The sequence below is a fragment of the Daphnia carinata genome, chromosome 3 (genome assembly GCF_022539665.2).
Source record: "Daphnia carinata strain CSIRO-1 chromosome 3, CSIRO_AGI_Dcar_HiC_V3, whole genome shotgun sequence".
NCBI classification, from domain to species: Eukaryota; Metazoa; Arthropoda; class Branchiopoda; order Diplostraca; family Daphniidae; genus Daphnia; species Daphnia carinata.
Window position 1 is genome coordinate 8597308 of NC_081333.1, and position 19066 is coordinate 8616373.

The window sequence follows — 19066 nt, forward strand, 5'->3', positions numbered from 1 at the left end:
GATCGTCGAAAATAAAATATATTTTAAAACAAATAACTGCTGACGAGATAATGGGAAACAATAACTAAAAGCGATAAGACAGAGACAGTGAACACAAATTCGAGTCTACGACCCGATTTGCTTTGTCTTATTAACCACAACCTGGCATATTGCAGATGAGCGCATACAAGAACGTGTAAGAAACAAAAGGTATTTAAATTAAGATGTAGATAATTTACAAACCATTTATTCAGCTGGTGGTATTTGTACATTAAACGGCAGCGATATCACTGTAATGCTGGTAGCTCCCTCGTAGCTATGTTCCCTCGTAGCTATTCAAGTTTTGTGCGAACGCCGAATCAGCTACCTAAAACAACGTTGGCCGTACCTGTTAATTTCGCCATCTTGTTAGCCAACACCAAGTACAAGATAATATCCACGCATTCACTGCTGCTTAATTGTCTTTTCAAATACAGAAGGGCCTGCCGAATCACTCGAACCGCATGTCTCGATGATTCAAACGTGTTAAACTAACAATACTTTCAATCGATGCCCAATATTTGCCAGAATGACACAATGTGCGGACATAGAGAAGCTGTGATCGATGCACTACACTACACCTAGTACACCAGTCAAAACGAGAAACACTAATCATACACAAAGATATTTTCACTGTCGTTTACCTTTGGACTTTCTGCCACGTCTGCTAGTTTCTTCATCGACACGTTACCTACTGGAGCCTTTTGCCACGCACGCAGCGTTAGCCTGTTGGGCAATTTCAGAAGTAGGATGAGGCCGAAAAGGAAGGGTTCGCAATTCTCAGGCTGTCTACCTTTTTTCTAAAATTTCCAACGGAAAGGTAATGGTAAGAAATTTAATTCTTATCCCAACCTTCTCCACAGTTTTCTACCTCTTCCTCTTTTACATGCGTCAGTTGTCAGTGACAACTTACACGGACTGCTGGGGTCGTCCAGAAACCAATGTATGTCGTATGAGATCACGAATTTTAAATTTTATTTGGCAAAAAAAAGAATAGCAATTGAGATACCACACATTCTTTAATTCCTAACAGTATGGAGATCGAGCGGCTCATAATGGACGTTCGTATCATACGTTGGTTAATTCCAGAATGACCAAGGAAAAGGAAGTAAGAGTGTAATTGAATTTTTCCAGGTGCTCCGCTAGAGGAAATCAGATTCTTCGTCGTCAAGGGAAAATTTCTTCTGGAGCGGCTGGTATCGTAAAAGCCAATGAGTTTCCATTTCGCCTTTGCCCTGTGAATTGTTAAAAAACAAAGCAAAGCAGATTTTAATGTTTGGAACAATAAGGATATCAGAACAACAAATCACCTTAACCATCACGATTCCGCGTGGTTCACTAATGAATCCATCAAAGCATTGCAAAAGGTTGTAAGCCACGCGCGAAATTTGAATTTTGCCAGGCTAGCTCAACAATGTCAGGCGAACAAGATGAAGAAACCAAAGAAAAGTAAATGCCATTTTGCAAGTTTTCCTATAGTATTAATCAATAAAATTGAGTTGTGTACCAAACTGGTGCTTTGCATGCGGGCTGCAGTGTTGACAGTGTCACCAAAAAAACAATAGCGAGGCATTTTTCTGCCCAAGACTCCAGCAACCGCAGGACCAGAATGAACTCCTGTATGTTTGAAAACAATGAACTACTGATCATAGCATTTAGAACCACAGATAGCAAACCTATACGAATCCGGACACGTGTGTCGTTGTTCACAGACAACTCCTCCATCACATCACAGAAGCCAAGTGCCACTAAAACATGAAAATAAAAATCTTGTCCATTTTGGCAATTGTTTTCCAATTTTTCAAAGCATTAAGATCGTACCCATACACACATCTTTTATGTGCGTTTCGTTTTTGGTTGGAGCACCTCCAACTACCATGTACACATTCCCTATCGTCTCCACCTATGCGTCATTACAGACCAATTATCAAATCCAAACTTTTTGCCAAATTCTTAACTTACCTTGTAAACGTTGTGTTGATCAATCACATTGTCAAGTGCAGAGAAAACGGCATTCATACAACTGACAGCCTCTAGTGCACTTTTAGTCATTAGATCGTCCATGTTTGTCATTTCCACAAACGAGATAGTTACACATTCAAAAGCCTTTGATCGGATACAACAGGAAGTACGCCCAAAAATTTTACTGTCAACTAGAATTAAAATTAAATATGTAAATAAAAATATTTACCTCGCAAGTGTCAACTGGCTCTTGGCCTCTTCGTAGCCCTTCGGCAATGGATTGAGGAATCATGGAATAGAGCAGCTCGTCACCTCGCATTTTCCATTCGTCGAGAAGTTCGTGCGTTACTTGCAATTGGTTTGCCTTTTCTTCGGCACGTTCGTACAAATCTTCCAATCTTAAAAATATTTTTTTTATGATTTCCATGTCATTACAGGTTAATAAGATAACATACCGCCTACCTAGAATTGTGTTGTTGTCCTGCCATGATCATTTCGCGACCATGTCCGTGTAAAGTGAGATCACTAAGCGTGAGTCCCAATTCGGACAAATCATCGATGTTGTCAATTCTAGAATGCAAAGAAATTAAAAGCGTCCACAAATTGCTCTCTTTCATTGAAATTACAGCGGATTGCAGAGATATATGATGGCTTGCCAATCTTTAATGTGTCGCATTTCGCCACGAAGTAAAAGATAATTAGGTTCCACTCTTTTTGATTTGTATGATATTGTCCTGGAAATCTTCGACAATGAATTTTCGTCAGTGGTTTGCGTAACCAACATCATTTCAAGCTCACACGCAACGCGCTGAAGAGTGACCAACTAAAAGAATTAAACACGTCTAGTTAAGATCGGTTTAAAGATATAACATTAACATCAAAGCCATTTGGTTTTTTACATTTTCCCAGCTGAGATTTAACCTGGGGCGTCGCAACCTTGCAACCTCAGGGAGGGATTGTCCGATCAACTTGCGACGCGAAAACAATTGCTTCAGCTGATAACCAACAGAGATTATCTTGAGATCCAACCGGAAAATCATGCTGAAGGGAAACAGCTGCAATAAAATGCCGCTCGATAGTTCAGTCAGCGGTTTGTGCTGCTTGTTGCACTTTAGATTGCCGAGGAAATTCCCTTTGCGCTCCAGCGCAATCGCACCATTTTCCATGGCCTTACAAGCCATGTAATTCCGATTGTCAAAATTGAGCCGAATTTGATATTTAAGGCCTTCTTCATTGTTTTCATTTGGTTTATCTGGAAGCAAGGGCGTAGAAATATGCAGGTCGTAAAAATCTTTGGCGACCTGCTCTAATATGCCTAATCAGAAGAGAAAGTAGCAAACTTTTCAGATTAAATCTTCTTTTCTTATCTTTTTTTTTCACTTCTAAAAATACATAGCCTAAGGCAGCAATGGCAAAATGTAGACTAATAAGGAAAGAGCTCCATTATTTCATTTAAAAAAATTGTGCCAGATTGCAAAATGTTTACCATAAAGGAAAGGAGGAAAGCCGCTCCGGGAAGTCCTATAATGGATGACGACGCCATTCTCGTCTTCCTCGAGAATGTAAATGAAAGGATTATCCATTTTGGGGTAGGTGTATTTCATATGCAAGTGAACACTATCGATTCCGGAAAGAAAATCGCAAAAGAATCGTCCACATCTCTATTCATAAATGGAAAAATGTGATCAAAAATCCAACAAGTTGTGTATCCAAATACACGGAACAGGTGGAATCAGATGCGCATATGACACAGAATAGAAAGATAAGCCTTACTTTGATGTATTTTTCATATCCAAAAGTCCCAGCTGCTCGGATGAAACAGCGACCGAAATACATAATAACATCTTTTACAGTTAAACCGTTGCCGATTTCAGTTACGGCAGCGTTCGCTAGGTTTGCAACCAAATCCTAAAAGACATTTGTTGAATCATTACATTTCTAATTTACAAGTTAATTATTGTTTTCCAAAAGAAATTACATCTGGATACACACTATGCGTGCAGAAAATTATGTTTCGGTAGCCTACTTTTTCTAGAAGCGAGAACCATAGATCGGTTCCATATTCTGCCTAAATAGAAATATGTAGAGTGAGACGGACGTTAATTGGCCATAGATGCAAAACATGCAAAACATTGCTAATTTTATTTACTTAATCCTACCCAAAATTATAATTAAACTAAAAAAGTAAGTTGATGTTTTCACTTTTCTTCAATTAATGACCATGAAAGCAGGTCAGGTAACTTGAGGCGCTCTCATTTTTTGAAAGCGATCAGTTTATAAGAAATAATAAAGACAAATAAAGTAATGCAACGAAGGGTTGTAAAAGTTTACTTACCGTAAAAAGTTTCTTAATTGGCTAAGCAATTAAAACATATGCCTATTAATGGAGGTCTACTGCTTAATTAAAAATTATTGGATACAACGGGGTTTTCGATCCACTACTGTCATCGTTATAGTTCATAGCGCCGATTGGCCTAATTTCTATTTCTCTAGAAAATCTCTCTTTTCTATTACTCTAGAAAGCCTGATAAACTAGGTGTAACAGAGCCATCGTTTAAAATAAAAGACAACATTCCTTACCTGAACGACAGATCCTATGGTCACGAAAATTATTCCGTACATACTAGAATATTGATTTACGGTGCTAAACCAAAGAAGTTTTGTTTTTGAATCTTCCAATTCAAGGAATGAGGAAATTTAATCTGGAAAATAAAAAAAAAATGAAAAGATATATTTATTTTCTTTAACGTGCCAAAGAAACTTGTCGAATGCGAACTTGCTGTGCGGTCGAAAATTTCTGGTTAATGGCACTCAACACAGCCTTTATATAACCTATCAACACTACAATTTCGAGCTACTGTTGATGTCCAAATGCCTGACCAGTTTTCCCATCCGCATGCACTAATCTATTGCAGTGTGGGTCTCACTTACTAACCGGCGCACTGTTTCTAAAGAAATCTTGGAATGAGAATTCACTTACTAAACACCTCCAGGTGGACATTTTGGTATAAATAGATTCAGTTACTAAATATAGAACAACTCACGGAATTGGCAGGTATAGAGGGATTTCCTTGATGAATACTTTAAATAAGTCAGGCATCACGGATCACATTTTACTTCTAAATAAAAATCTGAGAGGAAACAAAAAAGCCAAATATGAAGCTACAGCTCTTCTGCTTGCTTTTTATCTTTCCCAAGATCAAAATTCCAAGGAATACTTGTGAAATTATCAATCGTTGTTTCAACGAGAATCAGCGACGCCCCTAAGCATTTGAAAATGAAACATGAAACAGCTAAAACTGAAAGCTCCAGTCAATAAATATAAATGATTACATATTCATTAAATTCCCAAACGATTTACGTCAACGTTACGTCATAAAATATACTACCTGAAAAGGTGACAACGATCCGACGATTTTTACTCCGTTCCTTCATTGGGAAGTGGTTTGCTGGTTTTGTCTTTCACTAGTCACAAACAAAACAGTGTTGATGAAAACACTTGCACATCGCTGAACTCCCGGATTAAGAAAAAAACTGCATCCCACGTTTGTTGGTCCTTGTGCGGTGAGTACTTCACAATCGACAGTCTAGTAGTGAAACCTTGGAAAATAGAAAGCCAACGAAGAACTCTCGTTGGTTTGGAAACAGCCCACCAGGGATACAAAACCTTATGTAATATATTTAATCGACAAAGTCAGAGGTAGCCTCAAACAAAGATTAATCTATTTTTACTCAACTTTTTTCTTGAAATTCTTGATTCATTGAGTTGAAAGGAGTTACAGGAATCGAGTGAAATCAGGTAGAAAAAACCCTTCGTTTGTTGCGATTGCATCTTATTCTTGTCCACTTGCAACATAATGACATCCCCGCCTGGTGTGGAAAAAGAGCTAAAACTTACCAGCAAATGAAAATATTGGAAACTCGTCGTGGACGGAGATATGAATCACCTATGAATCAGCGTTCGATTTGTGTAGAACCCTGTAAATTTTCTTGTGTGATGAAGCGAATTTTCCAGACGCATTAGACGGAATTGGCGTTAGTTATCTTTTATACAGCGTCGCATATGTAGAATCACGTCGGTGATGGTACAGGCGATGTGTGCGCCCTTTTATTATTGGTTATTAACATACGATAAATAGGATGATTGCAACATCACTATTAATAAAAATAGATGGCTAGAATCCTGTCGATGTCTAAAGTTCGTTTGTCTTTTTTGAACAATGCGATTGGTATTTTGGGTTTTGTTCACGTAGGAAACCAACGTAAATTCGGCTAACAAGATCAACATGTGTTTGGTGCTCGTCTAAACATTGTCAAAATTTGCCTACGTTTGGCCGACCTGTAATTTTTGAGATCGATTATTTCTATTGTAATGCAGATCAGCGTGAAATTGGACGTATTGATGCGGAAGAAAACCGATGAGATTAATGGAAATCATTCCGGTTCTCCAACGGACGGCAGTTCGTATCTCAGTAACCAGTGAGTATTCATCTCTCCTTTGCCCTGTCAATAAAAGATTGATTTTAATGTTTTAAACCAAGCTTGATTGCAACGAAATGCCATATCGACTAAAGAGCCCCGATCAATTTCCATCGTAATAATGAGAAGGATCACTCTGCACGCAAAAAATGCCTAATGATCGTTATTTGAAGTGTGTTAATTTCTAGAATTGATTCAATAGCGGATTTAAAAGACAGAAATAGCAAATAAGAAGCTGAAAAGTCCAAAATAGAGAGCCAACTTTCACCTACGATCGGGCCGTACCTTAACAAGCACCGTTCCACGCAACTCGCAGACAAATCCCTCCAACTTCTGCAAATGGCAAAAAGAGTTGTGAGAGATGTGGATCTTCCCCGGCTGAATGACCCCCAATAGATAGGAAAAGTTTCATTAAATGAGTTACTTTGTCGACATGAAATAGTCAACACAATTTCTTTACCAAACTCGTTGTTTGCATGCGAGCCGCCGTGTTGATTGTGTCGCCAAAAAAACAATAGCGAGGCATTTTTCTTCCAACGACACCAGCAACTGCCGATCCCGTGTGAAAACCTTTACGAATTTAAATATTAAGGTGAACATTTTAAATGTAATGATAGGTTCAGTTATACCTATGCGAATGTGCACAGACATTTCACAACTGTTCACAATTTTTTCGATTTCGTCACGGAAACTGATTGCAACTAAAATCAATGATTCCGATTTAAAATGTGATAAAAAGCAATCCGTAAAAATCAAATTACCCATAGCTACATCACGAACGTGAGTCTCATTTGTTTCCGGTGCGCCACCGACCACCATGTACACTTTACCCACAGTCTCCACCTAAATGACGGGCTTATCAAAATTAATCTTTTTTCAAAAATTCTCTCGACGCAGTGAATATTCATAAGAAAATCGAGTAAACAAACCTTGTAGACGCTGTGTTGATCGATTATGTTATCAAAACAGGAGAAGACAGAGTTCATGCAACTGACCGCTTCCATGGGACTGGTGGCTGTGATTTCGTCGATGTTTGCTAATTCAACGAACAAGACCGTGATACTTTCGAAAGCCTAGAGAAATCAACAAAGACGAAAGTCACACACACCCTATTCGGGTTGCGATGATTATAGAAATCCTTACACAAAGGATTCTTGTGCCCTTGTTTTTCAACAATTCGAAATAAAAAGATTTCCAAGAAAATTTTTATCAGTTTTATCAGTCCCGTTATCTTTTTTTCTACCTGACATGTGTCTACTGGATCAGTGCCGCTACGCAAGCTATCTGCTACCGACTGAGGGATCATCGAGTAGAGCAACTTGTCACCGCGCTTTTTCCACTCGTCGTGCAGCTCGTACGTTTGTTGAAGCTGTTGTGACCGCTCTTCGGCCCTCTCGTACAGATCTTCCAGCCTGTTCGGAACAAATGACACTGCCAGTTTAACTGAATCAAAGGTATACGTTTATAAAAAATTTAGAAACCGTGAATTATGTTGCCAACCGGCCATGACCATATCGCGTCCGTGGCCGTGAAGGCTAAGGTCGTTAACTGTCAATCCCATTCCATCCATGTCTTCCAAATTGTTGATTCTGTAAGCCATTACATAAAGCAAAAGGGGAAGTGATCGAACTTTATAAATAAATCGCTTATTAATGTATAGTAAAAGTTGTAAAAACTGACAAGGGATTGCAGAGGAAAATCATGGCGTCCCAATCCGATAGGTAGCGCAATTGTCCTTGCAGTAAAAGACGTCGGTTTTCCTCTTTTGCTACTTTATTTACCACTGCGTCCCCTTTTTCGGGAGCCAAATGGCGCGTGTTTTTCCTTTCTGTTTGACTTGTAGGCAATATCTCCATTTCGCAGAGAACTTTTTGAAGGTTGTATAACTAAACGAAAAGATAAAAGACGAATTTTAGCAATCAAATTTGCTTGCATAGAAAATGGTGATGAGGTTTTGTTACATTGTCCCATGTGAAAAGGAGCTTTGGTCGGCGAATTCTGGCAACATCAGGCAACGCTTGGCCAATCAGCGTATTGCCCGGAAACATGTTCTTCAACTGACGTCCTGCCGATATGATCTTGAGACTCGGACGGAAGACCAACGTGAAGGGAAATAGCTGCATCAGGATGCTTGACGATAGCGACGTCAGCGCTTTTTCCGCAGCTATTGTTTTAACTGATACTCGATTCGAAATATTTATTCGACCGAGTTCCAGCGAGCCATTACAAGCCGCTCGGCCAGCCATATAGTCTCGGTTATCGAAGTTCAGTCGAAAGCGAAACTGATAGGATTCCTCTTGGCTGAAAGTCGTGTTTGGTAGTTCTTCGACTGCCAATTGGATTCCGTAGAAATCGTTGGCAATCTGGTGCAACTGACCTAAGGTAAAGTATTAAAAAACAGATTTCAATTATGAATTATATGAAATTTTAGACTTTTCTAGGCATCCTAAAAATTAGGAAATAATGCCCTTACGCTGCCATTTCAAGGCATTTGCATAACTATTTGGATACCCTAAGAAAATCTCTTGGAATGAAAAATTCGTGATGAAGGCATCTTTGAAAAGGAAATATCTACTGCGTTAAAGCAATTGTGTAGCTTCCGGGAGGGAGGGAGGGAGGTTAATCACATCGCCACCCAGTCTCAAGTTACTTGACAAAAATAAATGCGTGACTCAATATTTGACCGTTACCAATCAAATAAGGGCAGAAGCCGTTGCGTGTTGTGCGGTAATGAAGCACGACGCCTTCAGAGTCTTCGTGGGAGATGTACATGGACGGAGAAACCATTTTTGGATACATGTATCTCATTTGCAAATGGATGTTGTCGATACCGGTGAGAAAGTCGCAGAAGTAGCGTCCACAAACCTACAGTTTAATTACAAAATAATAATAAATAAAGAAGCTCAAGTGAAAAACAACTCACGCGATAAGAATGGCAAGATCAAGTTAATAATAGCGAAACCGCGACACACACCATCGAAAATAGCTTCCATTGAGTGCACGAAGGCCCTTCGTTGCCACACTCACGATCCGACATCCCCAAAAGAAATGTGGTAGGTAAGAAATAAGAGAAGACGATTCTTGACAATAGTAAATATCGACCGGCCAATGTGTCAGGAACAGACCCACGCAAGTTTTATACCGATGGGCAAATCGATACGGACTACAAGATGTTCCGAGTTCAACGGGCGTTTCCAATCACCGGACGCTCGTAAGCGATATATGAATTTGAGCAATCGAAGTAAGTTATACGCGCACTATGGTAACAAGTCGACAATACGTGCAGCTTAAGGTCAATCCTTTTTTTTTCTTCTCCTGTATGAATTCGTTTACGTGGTTTCATTGCCCTGACTTCCGTACGCACGGACAGAGGAAATGAAATCTATCTCACGGTAGATAGACGTCTGACGTGCACGGAGTATTGAATGGCTTCCTGCAATATCCGTGCAGTTACAAACGTAGAAACAAGAAGATACGCGTATGACAACTAGCGTTGAGATAAATCTAAAATCAATAGCTAAAGGAAATCAAAACAAATTGAGATGACAAAAAACTCGAGATTTCATCGTGTGATAATGAAAGGCAACAAGCTGCAGGGTTACTGGGTATGAAGTCATCAACCCCAAGCAGTAAGAGGTATTAAGCATAAATTGTAACCGGGTTCAGTGAGTGTTTCCTATTGGACAGCGGAAGGCCTGCCAAAATAAAGAACGGTCTGAATTACCTCAAACAAAAAAATAAAAACTACATAGTCTAGTAAGAAATCCATTTGCCAATTCCCCTAATCTAGAAAAATAGCTGACGGGGGATTTCTTTATTATTCGGCCAATAGTGCTCGCCATTTCCTATGAATTTGCTATTAAAGACTGGCTGAAAAGCAACAGCAAAAGATAAATATCTTTGGGTAGGTACCACTAGATTTATTATTACAGCCCGGGCTGCCATTCCACCCTAGCTATATCTTTCGCCGTGTACTAAAGCTAGAAAAAAAAAACCTTTTTCGACGCTCTCCACGTTATTGATAGATCAAGATCGGCAGGGCCACTGCCTATTACACGCAGACAGAAGATTGGACTGAATATATACGTGGTATGGCCTTTGATTCAACGATGAAGCCTTCTGCGTCGCCTGTGGTCTTATTGCCATTCCTGCCTTTGGTACTCAATAGAAAGGCTTACCTTCGTTCTCGTCTTAATAGCTTTTGTACAGTCATTCCGTACAGATACAAAGATTACCTACGATAAAAGAAGTTCTATGGCGGCACAATTTTTCTTACCTCGCCCGGTACTTTGCAGCTCGTATCCTTGACGTTCTAACGATTTTTTTTATGAACGCTTTCAAATGATTTTGACTGTAGGATTAAAGTTTTACTGGCCACTATAATTCTTTTGAAAACAAAAAAAACTAACGTCATCCATAAATAGTTAATCTTAATAGCTGCCACAAATAAAAAATGAAAAACTGCAGTGATATTTGAAACGGGAGCGGGGAGGAAAAAAATTCCAATTTTGATTCATGTTACAACGATAATAGTTTAGTATTTTCATAAGGACACGGCTAAATAATCCTATTCTTACTCGGCATTAAGCACAAAAAATGATCGTGTAGTGAAGCAAAATAAATAACACGGTCGTTGTGTTATCTAACAATACACACACCGTTGCGCATCCGTTCCTTTAACATGTGGTTTACCGCTTTCTTCAAAAGATTGATTCCATACAAATGGAGGCAGTTAGTTTTCACACGTTTTTGGCATCGATCTTTTGCGTAACTCACCCGATATCGAGTGGTGCAACTCAAAAAGGGACATGTAATGTACTAGCGGCGGTACACGCCCTGTCAATTCACTATGGCTGGAGCAGAAAAAGACCTTTTTTGAGTGCACCATCAATTTCTGTCAGGTTATTTTACTAGATACATTAGCGTTCAACCTCACCAGATTCCGTAACTTCTAGTTAACCAACAAGTCAAACTTCAGCAAGAAAAAAACAATAATCCCAGCGCACCTAATTAACTACTGTGATGACGCAAGTCTTATTAAGACGCGGTTGTGATTCTGTTTGAACGACTTTGTCGCCAGCAGCCTTCTACAAAAGAAACCATTGTAATGGTTGTGATGAAAGAGTCAGAAATCAACGACTAAAGGATGTACCGAATGATGGGCCTCACACATACGGCGTCGCTCACAATAACGAAGATTCCATTATAGCTAGACAAGACGCAATTTCTTCTCGGCACTCCAATTCTTTTGATGTGTCTTATCGCAAGTATAGAGCCAAACGAAGAGCCTCTCAATCCATCAAATTCTTCGGTAAGCTTTACATACTCTACGCCACAAACAATTTAACAAAAAAAAAAAAAGAGTCGGTGATGACTTAGGGTCCGAGAATTCCATCCCGCAAAATGAAAAGAATCGACAGGAAAATAAATAAAACTTACTTTGATAAACTTTTCATAGCCGTAGTGACTGAAGTAACGGACGAAACAGCGGCCGAAGAAACGTAAAAAGTCCTGTCGGGTTGAGCCATTGGCAACAAGCTTGACGGCAGCATCGGCCAGCTTCATGATCAGTTCGTCCGGATAGATGTGGTGGGTACGAAAAACCGTGTTCCGATAGCCGACGCTTTCTAAAATGCCCAGCCAAGTTTCTTCTCCATACTCGAGCTAAAAAAACAAACAAATACCAATTCAATAAAAAAAGAAATCAATTACACTTGCGCGGCTACGGACATTAAAGACATTTAGGCAATGGTCTCGGCTATATGGAATGTTCTTTTTTTTTTTAAAGTTTTATCGCCGTAACGTGCAAAGCGGTTTCATGACGGAAGCGACACATTAGCGAGACGATTGTGATCTGCTTTTGTATTGGAAACGACACAAGTGGAGAGTAGAGTAAGTCCGAGCCAAATTACGTGATCGATTTATCGACCAACCTATTAATCCATCTGACTTTCCTATCGGAGGTTCCGGTAAATGGACCATAGAAATAAATCGAAATACTACGGAGGCAACAAAAGGAGCCAAAATTTTAGAATCTTCAATAAAATTCCTTTTGTTTATTGGCTTTCATTATGCGCTGTCCAGACTCCTTTTCCTGGATTAAAGCATCATGACTTTAGCATGAATTTTGAAAGGGTCTTGTGTAATAAACGTCAGAAACATTATCGGAGTAATTTGAACGAAATGTTAGAGGAAGAAACGGTCAATCAACCCGAGACTTTTACAAAATCCCTCGCTCCCGCGGGAACACGAAGCTTAGAACAAAATGCTCGACGTACGCTGCGTGTTTATTGAATAAAGGCAATGAAGACGGGGGAGCATAAAATTGTTTGTTACGTTGGATTTGTTAGTGCGATGGACAAAGTTCCTCATAGCAAAATGTGTTGGCAATAATCAAAGATTTTGCGTTACACCATTGCGAAAACGAATCACGATTTATTTATGTGACTTGTCCAAATGGAAAAGAAGAAAACACGTAATTTTAAGTCTTTCGTTTTAAATTCTTGGGTTAGTTGGTTTCTACGCACACATGCACACGTGACACGCCTTCTTAACGTTTCTTCGTCTACCGATGTTTTTCCTGAGACCCACATACACGCAATTCAATTAAAAGAAGAAAAAAAGAATCTCGAAGTTCTTAAACGCGTTTTCCATTCTTGAGAAAAGAACTACCGTAGTCAACTATAAATCACGACTGCAATATTTTTTTTATTACCTCCCTTTGCTTTACATCCGTGAGCAGCTGGTGCTATTTTTTTTTTATTGAAAAGTTGAATATCAAACGGTTAGCTTGAATATGGATTTATGAAAGAAAACGGAAACGGTCCCGGTAATGGTGGATTTCTAAAAGATTTGCATACAAAAGGCAACCGTTTCCGTTTTTCAACCAGTATGGCACAAAGTAACAACTCCTGCGTGAAATTGCCGTGTCATATCTTTCCTGAACGAACGTTCATTTTCAAGTTTCAATACGAATCGATGGAACAATATAAACGCATTTACATTTTTAGTGCTTTCAAATTTTTAATAGGGTTTATAGTCAACGGAATTTACACATCTAGCACCTTGTGCTCAAGAGAGCGTTGATTTTGCATTTCATAAAAATTATTATGGGAGATTTACTACAGACTAGCTAAAATCACGATAGAGATTGCGACAAAATCAGTTGAAAAATCTTATCTGCGCACATGTCTGTTATTGTGTTCTCACATGTCTAATCAAGTGAAAAGGAGAAGTGCATGTCTACAAGAAAAAAAAAATGTGGCAGAAAAACGTGACCATGTTGCTGAATAAATGTTTTAAAATAGAATGGAAAAACGAACGATGTTTTAACGATTAGATCTGTCTAGTCTGTTGGGATGTTTCATTTTAAACACGAAAAAACTTTCAGATCTAACAATTTTCGTTTTCTCTTATTTCTTTTTTGTTTTAAGGATTTTTTTGTTTGGCTAGTAGAGCGTAAACGATGTCGATGCTAATCATAACTCCTTTCCACCGCCCTAGCTAACCGCTAATGAATGTGTAGATTTCTGCGGCGTGACTAAAGCCGGAACTTGAGGGGCCCTCGACGAACCGAAAAAAGCAAGAATCAAGCACTAATGAAGGTTAACATCGACTACTTTGTGCCTTTATTCAATAATAGCCAGCGAAAGGGCGGTGGGAATTTCCCAAACTGCGAAACACATCTAACTGACGACCACAGAAAAGCTGTTCGTTCCCATGACTAGCTCATATAGACCTACTCAGGACCTCCCGGCTTGAATCTTGATAAAGCTTTTTCTTATTCACCCCAACCACCCTATCTTTTCTTAAGCTAGTCTGAAAGGATATAAATGGCTAAAATCTTGACTACAGTTATTTTAAGAATATCTACAGCAACTGTTGGATTCAAATGTACGGACTACCCTTGCACATTGTTTTGTTTAAGCTTCCTTCCCCCTTTCCCTCCATCATGCGAATAAATCGTTCGTCAGGGAATCGAATCTTAGTCTTCCTAAAAGACACCACAACGATATGACAATCCACCAAATATTGCAGAATCAACTTACAAATAAATAGTTTAAAGGTCAAAGCTTGAATAATACACCGTCTGATGCAAATATCAAGTAGCAAACGAGGTATAGTGTAATAAATAAACATGAGAATGGCCAATACCAACAGCGTTCGTCCAACAGCCAAAGAACTTTCTGCCAAGTTTTTGTCCCCTTGCTTCTATTGTGAAGGACAGACAGACCGCATGAAAGGAGAGCTTGATTCGTTCTCCAAGGAAACCAAAAAACAGATAAAATAAAATAAAATAAAACGAATAGATACGTCCACCTTTACGCCGAAATGAATCTCCTGCGAATTTATCCAGCCCGATAAACCCGGTTACCCAAGAAAGACTTATCGGGCTGTCGGTCGTTATTCGAGATAAGCCACGTACAAACGAATGAATCTGGGTGGTAAGAGTTTGTCTTGTAGTACGTAGTGACGTACTTCGTCTCACAATTCAAAGCCTTGCCAACTACAATGTTTTTATAATGGCGGAACAACAAGAAGATGGCCCAAACGGGAGTTTTGTTGTTCTGACACATGTATGCACATGTTCCGTAAAATACTCGCTACGCTATATTTGATTAAATCGTGGATAAGCACATCAATCATGACCAGCTGCGTCCCGCGAACAGAATGCAAAATAGATTTTTAAGTGGGAAAAAACCGTTTTAAATAGATGCCCAGGGAATTTCAGGCCTACTCCCCACTTGAACTTTTAAAACTTAAGCGCGCATATCGTGTTTTCGGAGACGAACCAGAAAGCACTCTTTAAACAGAAAATGGAGAAAGATATCGTTCGGAAAAAGCTATTCCACGTACGTGTTAAATCCCACGAAAAATAGTTACAACATCAACATCGTGAAAAGAAAAACGAAAATCTTACCTGAATGAAATGTTGCACGGACTCCAACAACATGCCATACATGGCTGTAGCGCAGGAATTATTCGAATCTTGGAGGTAAGAAACTAGCAATTAAGCGTGACGAAGATGACTGCTTCTTCAAACGGGATTCGTAGAAATGCTGTAAATTCGTTTTTCTTTAGTGTAATCCTGTCCAAACAGAGAAAGCCCGTCGGCTTTCCGTTCACGATTGGATGGTCAGCGCAGACGTCTCGCAATGCATCAACGTTACATTAGTTCCTGCTCCGCGTTGCCAGTTACAAACAGACGAGCGAAGATCAAAGTGCGAGATGGCTAGTGTCAGTCAGGATGGCTAGCATCCGTTTGGGAACTTCCTCATGGGCGTTGGCACAAGTCTCTCGCCTCTTTTTGCGCTCTTGTTGAATACATTGGCGTCGGGCATGCGCATCAGCCATACCTTTGGACAACAAAATAGTTGGACGTCATGAAGCATTTTCTGTCACGTTATCTCATATGAAACGAGAAATATTTTACGAAGACGTACAGGAAAAAAAAATTAAAAGGAATGACAGAAAGAACAAAAATGAAAAAATAATTGGCTCTTAACGCAAAGTATCGCGTGCTATCTTTGGGACCATCCGTAAAGAAATACTCATCGTTTTTTTTTTTTTTTTTTTAAACTAGAGCGATAATACAATAAGTTAATGTCAGAAACAAAAATTAACAATAGTCTATTTTACATTTGCAGCCATCATCAACGTATTAACAAAGAAAAGCCCTTACTAATAATAGCTCGTTAAATAAACTATCGCTGCAGACATCTAAACGTAACTTACTTGCATCAATTGCAAATCTTTGTAGCAGCTGAAATAGCACATTATACGCAGATGTTGAAAATTGGGGAACTGCCAACGAGATGCGAAACGAGAGTGTCAATAACTTCCTACCTTCGCTTTCCAAACTGCAATGAACTGCTGAATCGAAAGCATTGACAAGTGAGAGAACAGTTGGCAATGGCGTTGGGGAATGGGAACGCACCCGTACCTTTTCATTTAAAGGGGAAAGGTACGGTAACATCTTCGAAAAAGGTCAAATCGAAGCTACCACCCCCTCTCTAACACAGGGGTTGGGATCTCAAAAGTAGAAAAATAGGAAAAAGATTATGGAAAAAAGAAGGAAAGGACGAAAAACAAAATTTTTGTTCATTACCTTACCCTTTCCTTTGACACAACAAACCAAAAGGTGGGACATTGTTGAGTGGGTAATCTGTTGAATATTCATGAGGCAATGTTTTGTATTTTTACCCGCTGTGTCTTATTTGTTTCAAATTTCGTTTATGCTTCAAGTCATTCGCAGGCGCACACGCAAATGAGCTGCAGCTTTCTAAGGTGTACGACATGCAAATACAAGATAACGCCATTAAACGGAATAATAACTGTATCCTCATTAATAAGGAAATTTAAACCTATTGATTATAGATAGAGTTACATAGTGTGTCGCAGGTTGAACCATCATACAGTACCGATAGCCATCTTTCTCTTATTTTGATATCTCGTTCTCTCAGAAGCAGAAAAAACTTGGTGATGTCAAGTTTCCTGTTAACATCAAAGTGAACAATACCTTGGCAATATAAAACTCCCGGTTTCACATGACAATTAAATTTTAATTCCTCTAAACTTTCCTTTCGACGAAATAGAGATTCATATATTTGCATTCGTTCTATACAGGATCTGTAGCAATAAAAGTGTATTACCTTGTGGACATCGCTGCCCAAGGGACGGACAAAGAAATCTACTGGCCCGGAGCCCTGAACAAGAATGTCAATTTGCATAAGGAATGCCTAGAAGCAAGCCTGTTTTTGAAAATCTGCCCACAGCCTTTTTCCTATGTTTAATGTAGATTCTCCACCGGAATCACTACATAAAACATCCGTCCAACACCGTCTTCCCTCTTTAAGGCTATGTAAGGTTCCTATCCCATACCTTACATCTTCCTACGCTAGCCTACACTCCAGGCTTAAGGGAAGAGTGGGATTTTTCTTTTATCTTTGGATCTTTTGTTTTCCACTCGTCACATCTTGGTCGCTTCATCCGTTGTACTGATCCACATTTTGATCCACAATCGGCCTGAATGCAAAGCAATGTTGTTTGATTTGGAAAGTAGCCGTAAAAATACATTTTCATCTTCATCAATAAATCAAAGAAAATACATACACTTCAAGCTATTTGCATTGACCGTTGTCTATGACGCAGCCACGAAAAGTGCGCAGGTTGCGAGATTCAACTTGTGACAATGTTTTCCTTCCATCGCGACTCATCGTTCGCATTTTAAAAAATATTTTAATTACTTTCTGAAGCCAAAGGGCAGAGTAGAGGCAGTCAAGGCAAACAAATATTGTTCTCCCTAAAGTAACTTCCACGGGTTTTAGCCTGTTCACATAGAAAACTAGGCCTCCTCCTTATTGCTCTTCTAGCACGTCATTTTTCCTTGCTAATCAGCCACTCCAACTAATTGGATGTCGTTGGAGCGAAGCCTGTATGCCAATGATTATGGGCGTCACCCCCACTCAATGGCTGTTTTTGTTCTTTACGGCCGTCCTCGTCGTTATCCGAGTCTTTTCACGAATATGCGCTTCCATTATTTGTTTTGTGATGTTGCAACATTGCCTGGATTTTAATATGCGCGGTAGGTAGCCATCGAGACCCAACAACGATGATCTTATCAAGTTTTGGTTCCTGCCGCTCATCTTGCAGCTGTTGCACACGTGCCACTCGTGCGTATTGTGTTTGTTTTTTTAAGATCATCTGGATATCAAACTATTTTCACTTGGATAGTTTGGGCGTGTCTATCTAAAGAGAGTGCTTGTTCGGATCATGTTGGATGACGTGGAACAACGAACGTTATATAGTGAATTCTGCGAATATTTCAAAAGCGCCTCAAGTTCCGAAGAGCATGTTTAGTCTATTATTATGTTCGCGTGGGGACTTAGAGCCATGTATTGTTGTGTATCGAAAAAAAAAGGAGGAAATAACCCAATGGAGTTATTATTAGAAGAAAAAACCAAAAGTTTTCAAACGCAGACGATTGAGGCAAACTTAGCGCTAAATGCGCATTATTCTGTTGATTGAAATCGCTAAAGTTCTCGTATTACATAAATACTTTCATTTTTGGATATAAATTAAATGAATTACCCCTTTTTTTGTCTTGTTTTTGGCTGATGCCACCTAGCGTTCAGCAATTTACTCTCCGTGTTCCGGTGTCCAGTGGCTTGTTGCAATCCGCTAATGGAATGAAAAGTATAACTTGCATAATGCGCTATTTCCACGTTCCGATAGGAAGAAATATCCAGTATGAAAAATACAAGAAAAGCAGCTTCTAATTTATTTCATTCGCATCGTCGTGAATATAATAAATTTCCTATCTACAGGGGAAAACAATTTATGATTCACTTTCACCGCCGTCAACGAACTTTAGGCTCCATCGACTGCTAAAAAACAGATTATGGCTGCTGGACTGAGCCTGAAACAAAGCATTGATCTACTTTGATTTAAAAGACTACGAAATCAACGGTATTTAGCTTGGGCGATGGATGCATGACATGCACATCACTACTCCTTAGGGCGTGTTGCCATCTAGCGCTAGAAAACATGCTTTTCTTCTTCATAGCGACAGCCGGAATGGAATCAAGGCATATGCCATTTTGTCACA

The 19066-nt window shown here is 39.3% G+C and overlaps 2 protein-coding genes across 3 annotated transcripts; both read right to left on the minus strand.

Moving 5' to 3' along the window:
- Nucleotides 1-1002: 1002 nt before the first annotated feature.
- LOC130685401 (soluble guanylate cyclase 89Da-like) lies at nucleotides 1003-6065 on the minus strand. Its single transcript, XM_057508691.1, has 16 exons — nucleotides 5928-6065; nucleotides 5718-5850; nucleotides 4561-5647; nucleotides 3959-4048; nucleotides 3754-3888; nucleotides 3467-3641; nucleotides 2880-3295; nucleotides 2607-2803; nucleotides 2443-2550; nucleotides 2210-2378; nucleotides 1981-2124; nucleotides 1840-1921; nucleotides 1695-1766; nucleotides 1526-1635; nucleotides 1329-1421; nucleotides 1003-1253 (listed from the first exon to the last, which is right to left on the minus strand). The coding sequence occupies exons 3-16, from the start codon at nucleotides 4600-4602 to the stop codon at nucleotides 1161-1163; spliced, it is 1926 nt and encodes a 641-aa protein (XP_057364674.1). The 5' UTR covers nucleotides 4603-5647; nucleotides 5718-5850; nucleotides 5928-6065; the 3' UTR covers nucleotides 1003-1160.
- Nucleotides 6066-6168: 103 nt separating this feature from the next.
- LOC130685400 (soluble guanylate cyclase 89Db-like) lies at nucleotides 6169-16311 on the minus strand. Of its 2 annotated transcripts, XM_057508689.1 has the most exons (15): nucleotides 16195-16311; nucleotides 15380-15815; nucleotides 11899-12123; nucleotides 9150-9324; nucleotides 8421-8836; nucleotides 8140-8345; nucleotides 7941-8048; nucleotides 7703-7871; nucleotides 7603-7620; nucleotides 7389-7532; nucleotides 7221-7302; nucleotides 7089-7160; nucleotides 6920-7029; nucleotides 6745-6837; nucleotides 6169-6483 (listed from the first exon to the last, which is right to left on the minus strand). In XM_057508689.1, exons 2-15 carry the CDS (start codon nucleotides 15419-15421, stop codon nucleotides 6415-6417), a joined length of 1929 nt encoding a protein of 642 aa, XP_057364672.1. In that variant the 5' UTR covers nucleotides 15422-15815; nucleotides 16195-16311; the 3' UTR covers nucleotides 6169-6414. The 2 variants fall into 2 exon arrangements, with proteins under 2 accessions (XP_057364672.1, XP_057364673.1); XM_057508690.1 differs by lacking the exon at nucleotides 7603-7620.
- Between the last annotated feature and the right edge of the window lie 2755 nt (nucleotides 16312-19066).

Coding starts and splice junctions, on each gene's coding strand:
- LOC130685401 (XM_057508691.1), bottom strand. CDS start 4,602: ATGTACGGAATAATTTTCGTGACCATAGGATCTGTCGTTCAG. Junction 3,296..3,466: donor CTTTCCTCCTTTCCTTTATG/GTAAACATTTTG, acceptor TCTTCTGATTAG/GCATATTAGAGCAGGTCGCC. Junction 1,422..1,525: donor GCATGCAAAGCACCAGTTTG/GTACACAACTCA, acceptor TTGTTGAGCTAG/CCTGGCAAAATTCAAATTTC.
- LOC130685400 (XM_057508689.1), bottom strand. CDS start 15,421: ATGTATGGCATGTTGTTGGAGTCCGTGCAACATTTCATTCAG. Junction 9,325..11,898: donor GCTATGAAAAGTTTATCAAA/GTAAGTTTTATT, acceptor ATTAAACTGTAG/GTTTGTGGACGCTACTTCTG. Junction 7,303..7,388: donor ATCAACACAGCGTCTACAAG/GTTTGTTTACTC, acceptor CCCGTCATTTAG/GTGGAGACTGTGGGTAAAGT.